Below are 19,384 nucleotides of genomic sequence, written 5' to 3'. Positions count from 1 at the left end.
GATTAACTTAATTTTATTTTATTTGAGACAAGGTCTCACTCTGTCACCCAGGCTGGAGTGCAATGACACAATCTCGGCTCACCACCACTTCCGCCTCCCAGGCAGGCTCAAGTGATCTTCCCACCTCAGCCTCTAGAGTAGCTGGGACCACAAGCATGTGCCATCACACCTAGCTAATTTTCTGTATTTTTGGTAAAGACAGGGTTTCATCATGTTGCCCAGGCTGGTCTTGAACTCCTGAACTCAAACCATCTGCCCGCCTTGGCCTCCCAAAGTGCTGGGATTACAGGCATGAGCCACCATGCCCAGCCAAGTGATTAATTTTTAAGGCTCTGTATACCAAGTGTAAGTGTTAACAATTTAAAGGTAGGAGGCCAGGCGTGGTGGCTCATGCCTGTAATCCCAGCAGTTTGGGAGGCCGAGGCAGGCGAATCACCTGAGGTCAGGAGTTCAAGACTTGTCTGGCCAACATGGTGAAACCCCTTCTCTACTAAAAATACCAAAAATTACCCAGGTGTAGTGGCACGCGCCTGTAATCCCAGCTACTCAGGAGGCTGAGACAGGAGAATCGCTTGAACCCGGGAGGCAGAGGTTGCAGTGAGCCGAGATCGCACCATTGCACTCCAGCCTGGGAAACAAGAACGAAACTCCGTCTCAAAACAAACAAATAAACAAAAAATTTAAAGGTAGGAAGAAATAAAACTGTCTTTGGTGATATGACATGATTAGAAAATCTGAAAGAACAAACAATAAAACTCCTGGAACTAACAAGTGATCATAGCAAATTTGCAGGATACAAGATTAATACATAAAAGTCCATTGCTTTCCCATATACCAGCAATATACAAGCAGAATTTAAAATTAAAAACACATTACCATTTAAATTAGCACCCCCCTAAATATGAAATACCCAGGTATTAAATCTAACAAAATTTGTATAAGGTCTATATAGGGAAAACCACAAAATTCTGTGAACGAAATCAAAGAACTAAATAAGTGGAGAGATATTCCATATTCACAGCAAGAAAGACTCAATACTGTCAAGATTTCAGATTCCCAATTTGATTTATAGATTCTATGCAATCCCTATCAAATTAGTTATTTTCTGCATATTGACAAACTGATTCTAAAGTTTATATGAAGAGGTAAAAGATCCAGAATAACTAACTCAATATTGAAGGAGAAAAACAAAGTTTGAGGACTGATGGTACCAAACTTCTGGACTTACTATAAAGCTACAGTAATCAAGACAGTTTGTGTGGTATTAGCAAAAGAATAGAGAGATCAATGTAACAGGAGAGCCTGGAAATAGACCTACATAAATATAGTAAACTGATTTTTTTTTTTTTGAGACAGAGTCTTGCTCCGTCACCCAGGCTGGAGTACAGGGGCGCAATCTCAGCTCACTGCAACCTCTGTCTCCTGGGATCAAGCAACTCTCATGCCTCAGTAACCCCAAGTAGCTGGGACTATAGGCGCCTGCCACCATGCCTGGCTAATTTTTGTATTTTTAGTAGAGACAGGGTTTCACCATGTTGGCCAGGCTAATCTCGAACTCCTGACCTTAGGTGATCTGACCCCCTTGGCCTCCCAAAGTGCTGAGATTACAAGCGTGAGTCACTGCACCTGGCCTCAACAGATCTTTGACAAAGGAGCAAAGACAATATAATAGTGGAAGACTAATACAATCATCTTAGTAATAGATAAAAGCGGCAGAAAAAATGTATGGACGTGTATAAAACCAGATATTCAATAATTAGAGAATACACATTATTTTCAAGTGCACATAGAATATTAACAAAACTTGACCAAACATTAGTTGTTTCAGCAAATATTAAAGAATCAATCTTACAGACCACATTGAGCAGAGTCCAAAAATATTCAAAGCTAATTATAAAACACTCCCTTATATTATGGATGTCAGAAAATACTTATAAATAAGTATCAATGAAAATAGAAAATAGCAAATATATAATGCAGTTAGTTAGTTACACTTAAAGAGAAAATGTACAGACTTTAGACTTAAGTGATTATTTTGTAAAGCAGATAAATTAAAAACAATTAACTAGCTAAGGGTCCAACACATTAAGTACTATGAGAGAGTAAACCCCAAAAATAAAGGCAGAAAGGTAATCATAAAGAACAGAAATGAATAGACAATGCAACAGCAGCAATAAACAGAAACAAAAGATGGTTCTTTGAAAAGTCAAATAATGCCGGACACGGTGGCTCACACTTATAATCCCAGCACTTTAGGAGGCCGAGGCAGGCTGATCACCTGTTAGGAGTTCGAGACCAGCCTGACCAATATGATAAAACCCCATCTCTACTAAAAATACAAAAATTAGCTGGGTGTAGTGGCATGCTCCTGTAATCTCAGCTACTAGGGAGGCTGAGACAGGAGAATTGCTTGAACCTGGGAGGAAGAGGTTGCAGTGAGCCAAGATCGTGCCATTGTACTCCAGCCTGGGCAAAAAGAGCAAAACTCTGTCTCAAAAAACAAAAAAAAAGAAAAGCGAAATAAAACAAAATTCTATAGCAAGATTGAGCAATTAAAGAGAGAGAGACAGAAGGCATAAATATTAGACATAAAATAGCAGGAATTCAAAATACTATTAAAAGTAAGGTCTAATTTGTTTCCATAAAGGTATCTAGTTGTTCCAGCATCATTTATTGAAAAGATTATCTCTTTCTTACGGAAGTACTGGGGCATCTTTGTCAAAAATCATTTGCCCACTATTGTGCAGGTCTATTTCTGGACAAAATCTAGTCCAGAAATTATGTTCCCACCACACTGTCTTCAGTACTGTTGTTTCTGCCTTCCCTTGCATGTATCAACCACATTTCACACACTTTTACTAGCCCACTAAAGGTGTTCTGCCTTATTCAAACTGATTATCATCTATGGCTCTCACATTCCACAGGAAAAAAAAAAATCTTTAAAGGAGCATAAAACTTACACTCCAGAATTTTCTTTCTTTCTTTTTTTTTTCTTTTGAGACAGTCTTGCTCTGTCTCTCAGGCTGGAGTGCAGTGGCGCAATCTCAGCTCACCACAACCTCCGCCTCCCAGGTTCAAGTGATTCGCTTGCCTCAGCCTTCCAAGTAGCTGGGACTACAGGTGCGCACCACCACGCCTGGCTAATTTTTGTATTTCCAGTAGAGATGGAGTTTCATCAAATTGGGCAGGCTGGTCTCGAACTCCTGACCTTGTGATCTGCCCGCCTCGGCCTCCCAAAGTGCTGGGATTACAGGCGTGAGCCATTGTGCCCGGCCCACTCCAGAATTTTCAAAAGAACTCAGAGATGACATCGAAACACAGCACAATTCAATTTATTATTTTTTTTAAAAAGGAAAGAAAAAAATAGGAAAATAGAAGCTGCTGGATTAAATTATTCCCACCTTTGAAAGATGTCAATAACCTAGCCCTAGATTACTCATAAACCCTTTTTCTTCTCCCTTTATTCACAAATGTAAAACTTCTTTAACCATTTGTCCTATGCCCAAGCCATGGGCCTTCTTCTTTGTGACTTTGCTTATGCTAATTCTCCACCTGGAATGCTCTTTTATCTTTCTGTCTTCTAACTCTGCCCATTCTTGGAAGTCTAGCTTGGACTCCAGTGGTTCCTAGAAGCCTTCACAGCTTATCCAGCCCTTATCTTCCCTGTCTGAACTACTCTAGACTTTACTTCCCAAATGGGCTTGTATTTTCTGTTTTAGACTTTTGGCTCTCTTCTTAGTTCTATTAGTTCATTTTATATCTATATATATACACACACACACACATATATACACACATATATATGTGTATTTGTTTATTAGTTCATTTGTTTTATCTTTGTAGCTAGATCATAAATCTAAGAATAGGACATTATCTTATTATTTATTGTATTCACCATAACACCTTTTTGGGCATGTAGCAGATAGTCAATAAACTAAGGGTATGATTAAAATTTATTTTTAAAAAAGAGGAGTATAAAAGAGTAAATTACAGACTAAGAGGAATACCTTTAGGTTTAGAACTTCTTAGTGTTCTTCCTCTATCTTCCAATTTATCTACTGTTCTCCCACTGGGTATCTTTTGGGTTCCTTTCTCCCCAGCCACATCCGGACTGCCATCTGGATGTAACTTCTGGGCCTTCACATTCAGCCTTGCAACATTCAACATCTTTAAGGAACGGCACATGGTATTCATCTTCTGTCTCACTGGAGTACGAGGGACACCTCCTACCAAAACATCAGAGGAGGGAAAGTAAATTGCCTTCCACTTCTGTGGAATCAAGAACTACTTTAATTCAGATTACTGTGAAAGAATATCAAAATGAAGCATATCCCTCCAGAATGATTTGAATTAGGAAATACTTGCATCTCTTTCTGCCCACACACAGGGTAGAAAGAGAACCTTTCTTTTAACCAAAGTTTAGGAACTAAACATCTCTATGTGATTGGATTGGAACTAAACATCTCAATGGATGGTTTTCCCATAAGGCAAATGCCAAACAGACTTATTTTGTTGTTACCCAATGGCCACCAAAAATGGTGATGAAACTTTTCTGAATGACAATTTAGCAATCTACATAAAGAGCCAGTTTTCATACCCTGACACAGTAACTGGTTCCTGGAAACTTCTGCTAAGGTAATTACTTAAAAAACAAATTATATGCATAATGTATACTACAGTATTATTTATAATGATGAAAACTGAAAGCAATCTAAATGTTCAACCTGAGAATTTTGTAACTTTAGTTAATGAGGTGGAATAATATCTAAAAAGGCAAGATAGCAAAAGAAAAAATACTTATAAGCAGAACACAAAGTTGTATTTGAATTTCTATCATAATTAAAAATGAAGATGGTTTATTCGTTAGACAGATAAGACTGGGTGATTTTTAAAAAATCACTATTGAACTAATGTAATTATTTTAAAATTTAATTATAAAAATTTGCCCTTCTTTATTTAGTTACCATTTCAACCTCATTTCAGGAAATGCCAATCTTTTAAAATGTAGTCTCAGAAAACAATGCCTTAAGAAACAGCCCTTCTAGGTGCATACGTTTCTTTTTGCTGTCTTCTTGATGAGTTATGGTGGATTCTTCACGAGATTTTCTCTGGTAGAGCTCGGCAAGGCAATGTGTTAATTCACCTTCAGTTTTGGAAGACTCTTCCTTATTAGCTGAGGCAGCCTGTAACGACCTGTAAAGTCAAGATGTCTAGAATAAAATCAAAATTCTAATTTTGCAAAATGCTTTAGAAATAAACAACACTGAAATACCCACTGTCCTCTAAAAAGCTAATCAAAAGATGTCCCCACAAGATGCCTTCAAAAATATATTTTCTTAGGAGAGAAAATGTCTCTCCTCTCATTTTTGATTTGAACGAATGCAGGAACCAAAGCTGTCTTGTTTACAAAACCATTAACTATTACATATAATACTGACTTTTATTAATAGGATTCTTCATGAATTAGGGTACAAGTCTAATTATGGCAACTATTTCACTTCAGGTTTCCACAGTTATTTTTTACTCAGTTTCCATATATCAAAGTAAAAAATGATGTTAATACATTGTAGTAAGTATTGCAATGACTTCGAATAATTCTTTCACATTGTAATAAACTAATTTGGGATTGATGAGAAGAGGAGGAAGGAGGGCAGGCAGGAGGGGTGATTAGTTATTAAATGCTTTTCCACCTAGAGCTAAATATGTCATTAACGAAATTATGAAAATGGCACAACATTCAAAATGTGTTATTTGTATTTTAATACCTTCCATTATCTGATATATCTGATTAAAAAGTGGAAGAAAGTTACGGTGACATTAGTTGAACAGATATTACAGGGTGGAATACGTGCTGGGTCTATCGGTTTCATCCATACAGCCAGTATGAAGCAGGTTAATCCTCCCTAAGTGTGCTGGTGCTCTGTCGCCCATCTTGGAGTGCAGTGGCACGATCTTGGCTCGCCGCAACCTCCACCTCCTGGATTCAAGTGAATCTTGTGCCTCAGCCTCCCAAGTAGCTGGGATTACAGACATGTGCCACCATGCCGGGCTAATTTTTTTGTATTTTTAGTAGAGACGGGGTTTCACCATGTTGGTCAGGCTGGTCTTGAACCCCAGGCCTCACATGTCTGCTGGCCTTGGCTTCCCAAAGTACTGGGGTTGCAGGTGTGAGCCACCATGTCGGGCCTGGATTTTCCATAAAGACAATCATACTATCTTCAAACACTTCAATATTTACACCTTATAACAATACTTAGAGATAATTACAAAAAAAAAAAAACATGGGCCACATTTGTACATTAAAAACTACAAAACACTGAGGGAGATTAAAGAGAGACCTAAATAAATGGATAGCTGCACCATCCGTTCATGGATCGGATGACTCAACATTGTTAAGATGTCAGTTCTTTCCAAATTTATCTACGATTCAATGTACTCCTAGAGTTTCAACAGACTTGTGTGTGCGTGGAAACTGACAAGCTGTTTCTGAAGTTTATATGAAAATGCGAAGTATCTAAAATAACCAAAAAAAATTCTAAAAAAACAAAACCAAAGTTTAGAGGACTTATACTACCTGATTTAGTGACTAGTGCTATAAAGCTACAGTATATGGTATTGCTGTAACGCAATATTGAAGATAATGTCGTATTAACATAGTTTCTGGACTGTATTCTGTCTAGAAATCAATCTGCACAAAGGTGGCCAGTTGATTTTTCATAAGGTGCCATGGTAATTAGTGGGAAAAGATAGTCTTTTAGCAAATGGTGTTGGAACAATTGAATGGATATCTGTGTGGAGAAAATAAATGTCAACCATACCTCTTAATAATAGGTTGAATTTCTGCCGTATCGTTTACATTTCTAATATTGTTTGTCTTTTAATTGCTTGATCTTGCTATAGATTATTTTATTTGGCTTTTCAAATAACCATCTTTTGTTTCTCTTGATCACTTACATTTATTTGTTTTCTATTTAATTTATTTCTGTTCTTATCTTCATTGCTTTCCTTCTTTTGTAGGGTGGAGGTTACTCTCTTGTTTACTTCTCATGTTGGATTCTTAGTAATTGATTACTAACATTTTTCTTTACAAAAATAGTCTGCAAATACTTCTTTAAGTATAAATTCAGCTGCATTATTCAAATTTGCTGTTTTCTATTTGCGTTGATACTTAGTTATAAATATTTTCTCACTTTCATAATATAAGGGAGTGTTTATATTTAACTAGATGAATTACTTTGGTAAATTTTAAAGAATTTTTAGCATGTATATGTTTATATATTGTTAACATATTATCTAACATACTCTCACAATATATACTAAGTATGAGAGTATTTTATCTTTGTAATTAGTTTTTAATACTATTAGACTGTACTCAGAGAATGTGGCCTGTTAAGAAAAAAATGCAGATAAATGAACATTGATTTTAATAATTAATACTCAGAGATATAAAAAAGTTTTACCCAAATGACTCCATCAAATTGGAACTAGCACCACGGATGTTACAGAAAGGAAACCACTTTTCCACAACAGCTGGACTCCAGGGAGTGGTGTGGCCAAGTTCCTGCTGGGCCCACTCTGGAACAGGAGAAGCTATTGGAGCAAAGGAACAGAGGCAGGAGAGGAAACCGCATAAGAACCAAAGCAGAGAATTCTAAGCACTTGCTCTTCCCCTGGACTGACTGCATCCCTCCAAAGGACATACAAAGTGCATTTGTTCTCCGGCTAACATTTGTTCTCTGGCACCACAGACTGCTACAGGCCTATGTGGTAAATAAAAAATGCTACTGAAAAACATACAGATACAATTTAAAATCTTTTGTTATTACTGGCTATAAATCCTCTCATCTTATTTCTGAAATGTTCCTCTAACCAGCTTAAAAATATATATTGTTCTTCTATTTATTTATTTATTTTTTTGAAACAGAGTTTCACTCTTCTTGCCCAGGCTGGAGTGCAGTGGCATGATCTCGGCTCATGAGCCGCAACCTCCGCCTCCCGGGTTCAGGCAATTCTCCTGCCTTAGCCTCCTGAGTAGCTGGGATTACAGACATGTGCCACCACACCCAGCTAATTTTGTATTTTTAGTAAAGACAGGGTTTCTCCATGTTGGTCAGGTTGGTCTCAAACTCCTGACCTCAGGTGATCCGCCTGCCTTGGCCTCCCAAAGTGCTGGAATTATAGGCCTGAGCCACCGCGCTTAGTCCTGTTCTTAAAAATGGCTTTGTACGGTTGCGCACAGTGGCTCACGCCTGTAATCCCGGCACTTTGGGAGGCCGAGGTGGGTGGATCACCTGAGGTCAGGCGTTTGAGACCAGCCTGGCCAACATGGCAAAGCCCCGTCTCTACTAAAAGTGCAAAAATTAGCTGGGTGTGGTGGCAGGTGCCTGTATTCCCAGCTATTCAGGAGGCTGAGGCAGGAGAAGCTTGAACCCGGGAGGCGGAGGTTGCGGTGAGCCAAGATCACGCCACTGCACTCCAGCCTGGGCAAAGAGCGAGACTCTGTCTCAAAAAAAAAAAAAAAAAAAGGCTTTGTACAATAATAAATATACAGTAACAAAACTGCAGAATATCACAATTCTGTTGCACTGAGTAGGTAAATTGGAAATAGGAAGATGTGGCTCTGCGTTGGGGAGTGTAAGGGTAGAAGGTTCTCTTAAAATAAGCCTGATGGAGGAGGTGGTTGGGGGAACAGTAACAGAAATTTCAGTGAACTCTGTGATTCTGAGAGGTCCATCTAAGACCCTAGACAAATGAAATGTTAGACATTAATGAAGTCTTGGGGAAAAAAACCCAAATATTTAAAATGTATTCAAACTTATTGAGACAACCAAGTTTTAGGCCTTCTTTCAGTGAGAGAATTCAGAGATAAATACAATGCCTACTTCAAAAGGAGCTCCCAGGATAGGAAGAGTAGGTCCACTCTTGTGAAGTCATGGAGATATGTATAAATGTTAGCATATGCTAACTCTGTCTAGATGGGCAAGGAAGGTCTCATGGAGAATGCAGTATTTGGGCTAGGTTCTAATGCAGGAATAGGATCTCACCCAGATGGAGCATGGTGGGGAGACTGGACAACAAGCTGGCACACTGATTTATAACCTGGAAGAAACTGTGGGCCATGCTACAGCAGAGAACTTGTAAAATACTGCAGTTCTTCCTTTACCAAATTCCAAAATACAGTTTTCTGAGCTGCTTCCAAGACTATATACATAGTTAAGATACAGTCTGTTCTACAATACAAAACTTTCTACAAATAGCCTACACACAATTGATAAGTAAGGTAGTGACATTAGTACAAAATATTATGTTGCTTTGGTTATGTGATCATTCCTAATGTGCTATTATTTTATGCCACCAAGTAGCAGCAGCTGAATTCAAAGTGCACAAACACAACTAAATACAAACAGCCAGAGGAGCACAGTGCTGTACACTACACCCTTTCTTTTTTTTTTTTTTTTTTTGAGATGGAGTCTCACTGTTGCCCAGGCTGGAGTGCAGTGAGCAATCTCGGCTCACTGCAAGCTCCGCCTCCTGGCTTCACGCCATTCTCCTGCCTCAGCCTCCAGAGTAGCAGGGACTACAGGCGCCCGCCACCACGCCCGGCTAATTTTTTGTATTTTTAGTAGAGATGGGCTTTCACCATGTTAGCCAGGATGGTCTCGATCTCCTGACCTCGTGATCCGCCAGCCTTAGCCTCCCAAAGTGCTGGGATTACAGGCATGAGCCACCATGCCCAGCCAACTACGCCCTTTCAACTCGTGTTCTTCTCCTTGGCTGTTTGGCCACATGCACTTTCCTGGAAGTGCTTATGATGTAGTTCCCTATCGTTGTCATTGGCCCCTGTCTCCATAATACCACAGCCTCAACCCTTTCATCATGCCATCTTCACCTTTCTTTTAAGGGATAAGGTATATTTATTATGGAGTTTACTTATTATGAATTTAATGTGTCTTTTAATCAAACTATAATTTTTATTAGGATTGCACTTTTTTTGTTGTTTTTAATTGAGACAAGGTCTTGCCATGTTGCCCGGCTGGTCTTGGACTCCTGGGCTCAAGCAATCTTTCTGCTTCAGCCTCCCGAGGAGCTGGGATTACAGGCACGTGTCCCCCCACCCAGGATTGCCTTAGTTTTTATCACTGCCAAAGATTTTGAGAAGTCTGTCCCAACTGTAGTTCTCCCAAAGCTATTATTTTTAGTGTAAGATTGTGTAGAATTTTTTAAACAAGCAAAAGAAACTTCACATCACATGACAGCATAAATGCCTATAATTGCATCTGCTGTTATATTACAAAATTCAGACAAGGGCAGTAAAGGTCTATGAGAATAAATATGACATGATAGTTTCTTCTCAAGTCATTGTATGCTGGATTAGGGGAGAAAGGCCAGAAATACCTGCCTCAGGCCTCCAAGTCTCAAGCCTCCCTCTGCATGGAGAGAGAGTGCCCCTCACAGAGTTACCTGCACCTCTTCCAGCAAATGCCAAACAGGAGCCCAACGCTAAAAACAAGGCCACCCTCCACTGGCCTCCCAGGCAGGACTTTGGAGGGAGCCCTAGGCCCTCGGAGTTAGATGCCCTCCTTGTAGTCTCCACGCCTACATGGGCAGGAGTGTGGGTGGGCCAAACACCCACACTTCTTACCCCCCAAACTCACAGGTTCAGCACCATTAGCTGCATTGAAACCACCAGGAATTAATCTCATGATCCCCTTGATAGCTGCTTTTTCCCATCATGCGAAGCCCTAGACCCCTAGGTCGCTCCAGTCTGCCCACTGGAATCTCCTCACTGCTCCTTCCGTCTTCCATCCTGTCACCTCGGCCCAGCCCTTCCACACATAAAATCCTCCCACCCTGCCCTCTGGAACTCACTGACCCTCATCAGCAAAATCCCCTATATCCTCAATTCCATCTTCTCCTGCCCTGAACACACTGTTTCCCCTGCAGCGCTGGAGAGAGCTGACTGCTCCCCCGCAAAGCTCTTCTTCGACTTGGCCCTGAGGTGGGCTGGTATCCTCCTTGCCTCTTCCAGATCATTTTCCCTCTACCTGCTGAAAATAATGACAAAAACCCAGCTTTGAGTCTCACATCAAAGCCTATACTCTCATAGTCATCTAACAAGCCTGGATCACTCCCCCTTACTCCTCAAAGACTGTTAGCTCCCAACTCACCACCATCAGTCTCTCCAGTACTATTTAGTCTTAACTCTGGATTATTTCAATACACACATTTGATGCTACCAACACTCTGGCCTTTGTCCCCTTGAATTCCTCGCTTCTGGTGCCCCAGTGCATTGCCATCCTTCAGTCACTCTCTCCTCCTGGTCACCACTGTCTATGATCTCAAGCACCCCACTCTGACCACCTCCATCTATTTTTTAACTCTCTCCTTTGAGCACATTGGCTCCAGAAATCCTGAGACCCCTACAACCCACTTATCTGATCGCCTGTCCTTGTTGTCCTCACTTTCCTCCTTACCCTGCCTTGTTCCATGGACAAATCCTAAATCTCTTCCCGTTCACACCTTTGAATCCCTGACCCCTCTCTAGCTTTACCGCCCTCATTTGGGAAAATCCCAACCCTGGTTAATCCAGCTCCCTGCCTACTCTGCAGCTGTGCCAGCTGGTGAATGTGGTTGGAGGAAGGCAAGCCCATAGAGGGATCTCACTTTACCTTCACGACCATCCCAGCAACCTTCCACCTTCCTGCTATCTTCACCCTCTCACCAGCCACTTCCTTCTCCCCTCTCTCCTCAGCCTCCAGCATCTCCTTAAGTCTTCATTTTCAGCTGATGATGTCACTTCCTAAATCACTAAAAAACCTGAAGCAATCAGAAGAGAACCCCATACACTCACACCAACATCACTCACCTCGGCACCCCAGCCCTTATATTTTTGCCTTCCCCCAGTTGTCACAGATGAACTGTGCTTGTTCCCAAGACCAACCCCTCCACTTGCGCTTCCTCGAAGCCCTCTAACCAACAATTCTCTCTATCCCCTGCATTAATTTTTACCATATTATCTCATCAGCATGCAAGCAGGCTATTATTATTTCTAAAAATCAAAACCAAAAACCTTGACCCTTCTTCCCTCTGTAGCCACTGTTTTCATTACTCTAATATCTTTTAGATCAAAACTACTACAAAAAATTGTCTGTACTTGCTGTTTTCCTCTTTTCAGTCTCTCCTGAACCTACACCCACTCACATTTCTACCCTCACAATTCCACCAAAACTGATATCACAACCATCACGTTGTGATGGTATCACGAGCATCCACACTGCTCAGTTGAATGTCAGCTCCCAGCCTTCATCTTCCTTGGCCTATCAGTAGTAAATAACCCAGTCAAGCACTTCCTCTCTTCACTTGGCTTCCAGGGTACCACAATCTGGGTGTTCTTTACCTCAGTGACTGTCCCCCTTTTGTCTCCTTTGCTGGTTTCTCTCTCCTCATCCCCCAGACTGCTTAACGTTGGGATGCAGGGGTTAGTCCTTAGTCCCCTTCTCTTTCCCATCTATGCCCACCCCCATGGTGATCTTAACCCATCTCATGGCTTTAAACATCACTGATGACTCCCATCATCTCTAGTCCAAACAAATCTCCCAAACACAAACATGCATAGTTGATGCCTACTCAATACCATGTGTGGATGTCTAATGAACAACTCAGACTTACCATGCCCAAAACAAACCCTCCAGTCCTCACCACCCCAGCCCCTGGTTCTCCCACAGCCTTCCCCATCTCAGAAGGAAACTGCTTTCTACCAGTAACTTAGGCCAAAAGTCTCTGGAATCATTTTCAATTTCTCTATAGCTCACCCTACACATTTAATCTAACAGCAAATTTTGCTGGCTTTACCTTCAAAATATATCCAAGAGCTACAACTACTTCCAACTACCTGCATTTCCCACCATCTCTTGCCTGGATTATTGCAATATTTCTGACTGGTTCTATCCTTGCCTCAATGTGGCAGCCAGAGTAATGCTGTGAAAACATAAGTCAGATCGTGTCACTGCAGAAAATCCCCAAAGGCTTCCTCTCTCACTCATAGTAGAAGCCAAAGTCTTTTCAGTACCTGTAAAGCCCTGCTGCTGGCTCTCTGCTGCTGTTTAGTCTGCTGCTGGCTCTCTGACCTCACCCCCTCCTACTCTCTCCTTGCTCCTTTCACCACAGCCACAGGCTTCCCTGCAACTCCTCTAACACCCTTCTGAGCCTTGGCACTCGCTATTGCCTCTACCAGCAACTCCTTGCCATCACTTCCTTCATGCCTTTGCTCAAATATTATTTTTTCAGCAAGGCCTTCCCTGACCACCCTACTTAAAATTGCAACCCTCCCTACCCTAACACACCCCATTCCTTTGTTCCTGCTTTACTACTATAACTTTTGTCTCTTTAGAATAAACTGTAATTTTCCTGACTTACTGTTTTGTCTCCCCTGACTAGATAGTCAGCTCCATGGGAAGATATCTTTGTCCATATTGTTCTCTAATATAGTCCCAGTACCTCAAACAGTGCCTGACATACAGCAGGTACTCAAATCTGTTGAATAAATGAATGAATTAAAGAAATATCAAGTTGACATTTAAATCTACCTAGTATAAATAAAGTTTGTAATACTAATATGATACAAACCTTATTTATGCTAGGTAGATTTAGTAGTAACAATGCATTTAGTTGCAATGCCAGTAGTAACAATGCAATGCAGGGTAGATAGAATCACAACAGTTTTATATGCAGTATTTATTAAATATATTAAAAACCATGACTTCGATTTCAGACTGGTTTCATGGAACCTGCAGCCTCCTCAGAAGTATTTAAGGAATTCTATAAACAATAATGATTTAAACTGCCTGAAGTATTGTAGCTTTCTTTTATCTGTGTTATAACATATTGGGGTTTTACTAACTGCACAGTGAAAAAGTCCCGATGCTGGAAAAGACTGCAAACCACCCTAGACTATGTTAGTTACTGGTTTAGGAGCTTACCAGCAGAAGCAGTATCTGCAAGTGAATCATGAGTCTGATTCAATATACCATCCACAACATCTGAGAAAAGGGAAGCTGTGTCCCGGGGGCTGTCAGTCACAGCTGTTTGGAGAACATGTCGTTGAAATTCAGCCTCCTTGGTGCGGAACACAGTGAGGATTGTAGCATTGGCAGAGAGCGGGGAAATAACTCCAGTGATGGGGGGCCAGCCTTCACCAGGGTCCACATCAGCAACCTATGTGAGAAGTTCTAATTAGTTGAGAATATTATTGTCAATATGCCTAAAGAAGAATGTAGTGTACTAAAAGACAGAATAACCATTTTCCCAATGATTATTAATGTGAAAACTATGAAAAAAAAAAGAGATAGATTTGATAATTATTAGAGGTAGAAGGGAATTTATTAATCACAGAGTCCTAATATTTCTACTTACAAATAAGTAAAACCTGACATTACCAGGAATATTTACTAGGTATTTACTATGTGCTCACTGAATCCTCACAATCGTCCTGAGGTAAAATAATTAGTATCCCCATTTTATAAAGGAGGGATTGAGGCTGAGGCAGAAGTAACCTGTTAAAGCCACCTACTTGGTAAAAGAAGATGCCAAGCATATGTGACTTTGAAACCCATGTACTTAACCATGAGGCAGAAATACCACTTGAGAGATTTATCCAGACATACAGTAGGCAGCAGAGCTGAGACCTAATCCAGATCACCGACTCCCAAACCCAGTGCTCTTTTCCTCAGAGCACACAACTCTTAGAACAGCATCTGTCCAAAGACTACTCTATTTTTCTCCAGAATATTTTACAATGGGAACCAGAAAAGAGACCCCTCCTGAGAGTATAAAGGCAAAAGACAAAGTAAGGTAAGGAATTCGCTGGTAGTTTAAAAATAATAATCACCGTTAAATCAAATCTGGATATGTGTATGTTCCTTTTCAGAAGACATTTCTACATTTGTGTAACTACTGTCCAACTACTGAGTTACACAGACAATTATATTGCATTGTATATAGTTACACAACTACTATACTATTATACCTAATTTTACTGTGTAGCAGCTTTTTCTTAAATACTTATATAAAAGTAGTAAATATATAACAGAATACTTAAAAAATAATGAGAAATCACTCATCACATTACTACCCTAACATAAGCACTCCATCTGGCCAACTGCCTTCTTCCCTATGGGAATATAATTTAACTTAATTGGATTCTTGATACATGCAATTTTATAAGTTATTTCTTCTCTAATGAGCATTGCTGTCATGATACTATAATGTCGACAATATTATTTGCAAAAGCATAATCAGTTTTACTAAGACTATATTGTGTAAGGCATTTATAAACACACTTATTTCACTTTACCAGTATGTTGTTAGACAAGAATAACTTCCCGTGTTGAGGATACCTACCAGGTGTAACTCTTCAGCAGTCAGCCTGCTTACCAGCTGCTGAAATAACAGCCTTTGAGTTGCTGTGCTCTCCTCTGGACTTTGTAGCATCCAGCTGTCGGTGCCCAAAGTGCTGCTCATTGGGAGAGACCACTGGGCCACAGAGCCTTTTAGAAAAATTCTGACTGGTTTCTGAAAATGTCTCTGATGCATGGCCAAGGGCTCTAGGGTGACTGTCCATGTTTCCTGAATCTCTTTGCCTGCTAGAAATAAAGATTAATTAGACCAGAATGCCAAATTAAAATTAAAAAGAAAAAAAGATTAAAATTCAAATATAAGGAATACATACTAAAAAGAGATTTATTAACAATAAGAAGAAAATCAAGTTGCCAGTTGAGATACTGTCACTTAGTTGAACACTTCAACCCTTATTCTACTGCCACGCCATCACAGCAAGTTCATTTAGCTCTATAGAAAAAGCTATAAACAAATGGAATTACAAAGGCAATATGTAATGGCAGAACTTCTCAGAAATTATGACTTAGAAATAAGTATTGAAGGCCAGGCATGGTGGCTTATGCCTGTAATCTCAGGACTTTGGGAGGCCAAGGCCAGAGGATCACTTGAGGTCAGTGAGTTAAAGACCAGCCTGGGCAACATGGCGAAACCCCATCTCTACAAAAAATACAAAAATGAGCAAGGTGTGGTGGCTCAGGCCTGTAGTCCCAGCTACTTGGCAGGCCGAGGTGGGAAGATCCCTTGAGCCCAGGAGGTCAAGGCTGCAGTGAGCTGCGATCTGAGCTATGATCGTACCACTGCACTCCAGCCTGGGTGATAGAGCAAGACCTTGTCTTAAAAAAAAAAAAAAAGAAAAAAGAAAAAGAAAAGAAATAAGTATTCAAGCAATGTTTACTACTTATGAGAAAGAAGATACCACTTCTTAAATCCATAAAGTACAGTGCATCATATCTTATGAGGAGGTTAAATTCTAAAGACTGTGTAATGAAATTACATAAACAAAACTACTCTTGAAAATTCCTTAAACTGCACATAATGTACCACACAGTTTTATGTATATATCTCTATGCAGTATTATTTCTGTGACTATACAGTGTATTCAGAAATGAGATTTACCATATAGCAAATCATAAGGTGAAACAAATTTAATGAAGATTCCAACATATTTGCTTTTCCTGGTAACAGGCATCATTCTGGGTTTCTGTAGACTAATTTATTTCTTCTTTTAGTTGACCATTGTTTCTCTATGGTCTTCAATTTATCAATCTCCTCTATGAGACAATGAAATATTATACCCATGTGCTTGGGCACCTGAATAATATTACCCTGCTTTGGGAATAGCTGGTAAACTTTTAAATCAATCATTCACTTGTTTTTTTTGTACACAAGCTGGCAGTTGTACTGAATTAGAGTTCAAATCTTTCCTACAGTATCTCTGATTTTGCCTTGATGTCTTTTAATTCTTTCATGACAAGCATTCATTGAGTGCCTGGGCTGTGAGAAATGCCAAAGAAGTTAAAAAGCTTCTTTGAAGAAATTAATGTAACTGAGATTTACCATAAAAACCTTAAAATATTATTTGCTTACCTTCAACAGGGAGAAATAAGATTCCTTCCATCCGTGGAAACAAGGCCTCATACTCAGGAGAATTATAGAGCAAACGGTTTAAAGTGGCATCAGTTGGCAGCATTGAAATCCACGGAGAGAGATGAGGTTCACTTGACAGCTTTATTTCACTCCTGAGCAGCATTTCCCCAGCTTTAGCAAAATCCCAGCTGAAAGATTCAGATGGCAAGACAGTGCCACCTCCATGGTGGAGCAGTTCACAAACAGTCCAGTATCCAAGGTGGTCTGGGGATTCCCACATCTCAAATAAAATGACAAACAACCTTAGGTTACTACACATTAGGCATTCATAAATAAAAGTAAAGGAAATCAGGAGAAAGTAAAGCTGAAACCAATATTAAAGGGTCGAATTACACAACCAATGTATTTGCTGAGCTAAACAAAAATAATGGTCAGCATCAAGCTACTGTGCAGCACCAGAACAAATTACTACCTACTATGCCTTTAAGAAAGCATTCATTTAGTAAAAATAGTACCTCATTTACATTTTTTGTCAAGGAACAGAAAGAAGTGACACAAATCACTGGGTATAGATTATAAAATGTTAGAAGGAACATAGAACCATTATACTTTAATAAAAATAACTTTTTTTTTTTTGAGTCAGAGTCTTGATCTGTCACCCAGGCTGGAGTGCAGCGGCATGATCTCGGCTCACTGGAACCTCCATCTCTCAGGTTCAAGCGATTCTCTTGTCTCAGCCTCCCAAGTATCTGGGATTACAGAAATGTGCCACCGTGCTCGCCTAATTGTTGTATTTTTAGTAGAGACGGGGTTTCACCATGTTGGTCAGGCTGGTCTTGAACTCCTGACCTCAAGTGATCTGCCTGCCTCAGCCTCCCAAAGTTCTAGGACTACAGGCGTGAGCCACTGTGCCCGGCCTATTAATAAAAATAATTATGTCCTATACAGCACAACACAATAATGGCCAGGTGTCATGGGAGTGAGGCAGGAGCACCTCCCCTAGATGGTGGCCATTGCTCTGACTTGCCCACCCACAGCCCTGTGCAGAGGCCAGACAAACTAAGGCCTCGTCGTGTCTTTTGCCCTAACCCTTACCATAGCCTGTAAAGTCTGTGCTCTGCCTCTAATCGTTCCTCCATGGTGCTCTAAGTATTCTTCCAAATCACTTCTCTAATCATGCTACTTCTCTGAAATTCTGAAAGGCTTCCCACTGCCTCCAGAATAAAGTAACTCTTCAGCATAATCACAAAGCCCTTCACAATCCAACCCTAAACCAGCTTTTGGTACACATTATCTTCTACCCCTCATCCATTCCCACTCCTTCTAGACATATTGAACCATTTGCTATTTCCTGAACATGCCATATTTTAAGGCTTCCCTGTTTTTGCTGATTTATATTTCCTGTGCCTCCCCTTCCTTCTTCACCAACTGAATGGTTATTACATTTCTGTATCTGGCTTAAATCCTGCTTTCTTTGTAAAAGCCCTGCTTCACTCCTTCACACACAGCTGACTCTTCAGTCAACCTTCTTTCAACAAACTTTTATTGAGCAACCTCTATGTGCCATGTCTAGGATCTTGAAGTGAGGGGTGGGGTGAATAAAACAGTACCAACATAAAATATTTAACATGGCATCACAGTATAACAACAATATTCAGTTACTATGAATATGAAGGAGCACACCCCTTAGAATATGCTCATCATGCCAGTTAACAATTATAAACTATAAACTGCTATGTGAATGTGAGGAATTAGAACTAGAAGGGTCTTGAACGTCAACTAGGTTATTCCCAAACTTCCTATTATAGTCAAGTTCAAAGACAAGCAGGGTATCATCCATGGTCACAGCAAGGCAATGATGGACCAGTCCAAGAACCCAGGACTGTTCTGAATAGACTGCTTTCATTTATTTTTATTTTTTGAGACAGGGTCTTGCTCTGTTGCCCAGGCTGGAGTACAGTGGCATGAACATGGCTCACTGTAGCCTTAACTTTCTGGACTCAAGCAATCCTCTCGCCCCAGCCTCCTGAGTAAGTAGCCGGGAGTACAGGCATGTGCCACCACATCTGGCTAACTTTTGTATTTTTTGTAGAGATGGGGTCTCACCATGTTGCCCAGGTTGGTCTCAAACTCCTGGGTACAAGAGATCCTCCTGTCTCAGCCTTCCAAAGCTGGGGTTACCGGTATGAACCACTAGCCCTGGCCTAGACTGCTTTTAAAATTTGGATCATGACCATCTGGTGGACTTTGATAGATTCTCTGATGGATTAATTGAGTGGTTTATGATCAGCATTAAACACACACAAAAAAAGATCCCATGTAACGAAGATAAACAATGTACTGGAGCACATTACCTTCTAATCTATCTAAACTTTTGTTTCAGTTATGCGTATCAATCTGG

General features: G+C 40.3%; 1 protein-coding gene across 2 annotated transcripts in view; it reads right to left on the bottom strand.

Annotated features, from left to right (window-relative positions):
• TICRR (TOPBP1 interacting checkpoint and replication regulator) overlaps positions 1-19,384 on the bottom strand; it is a 53,920-nt gene that overhangs the window by 29,476 nt on the left and 5,060 nt on the right. Inside the window, exons 2-7 of one of the 2 annotated variants that reach the window (XM_028851309.2) lie at positions 16,984-17,263; positions 15,400-15,641; positions 13,980-14,214; positions 7,461-7,590; positions 5,054-5,193; positions 4,008-4,226 (exon numbers count right to left, since the gene is read on the bottom strand). In XM_028851309.2, coding sequence (XP_028707142.2) covers positions 4,008-4,226; positions 5,054-5,193; positions 7,461-7,590; positions 13,980-14,214; positions 15,400-15,641; positions 16,984-17,263 — 1,246 coding nt within the window. The remainder of the gene's footprint in view (positions 1-4,007; positions 4,227-5,053; positions 5,194-7,460; positions 7,591-13,979; positions 14,215-15,399; positions 15,642-16,983; positions 17,264-19,384) is intronic. The other variant, XM_028851310.2, reaches the window with a different exon arrangement.

This window comes from Macaca mulatta, chromosome 7 (genome assembly GCF_049350105.2).
Source record: "Macaca mulatta isolate MMU2019108-1 chromosome 7, T2T-MMU8v2.0, whole genome shotgun sequence".
Taxonomy (NCBI): Eukaryota; Metazoa; Chordata; class Mammalia; order Primates; family Cercopithecidae; genus Macaca; species Macaca mulatta.
This window is presented reverse-complemented; position numbering and strand designations above follow the sequence as displayed.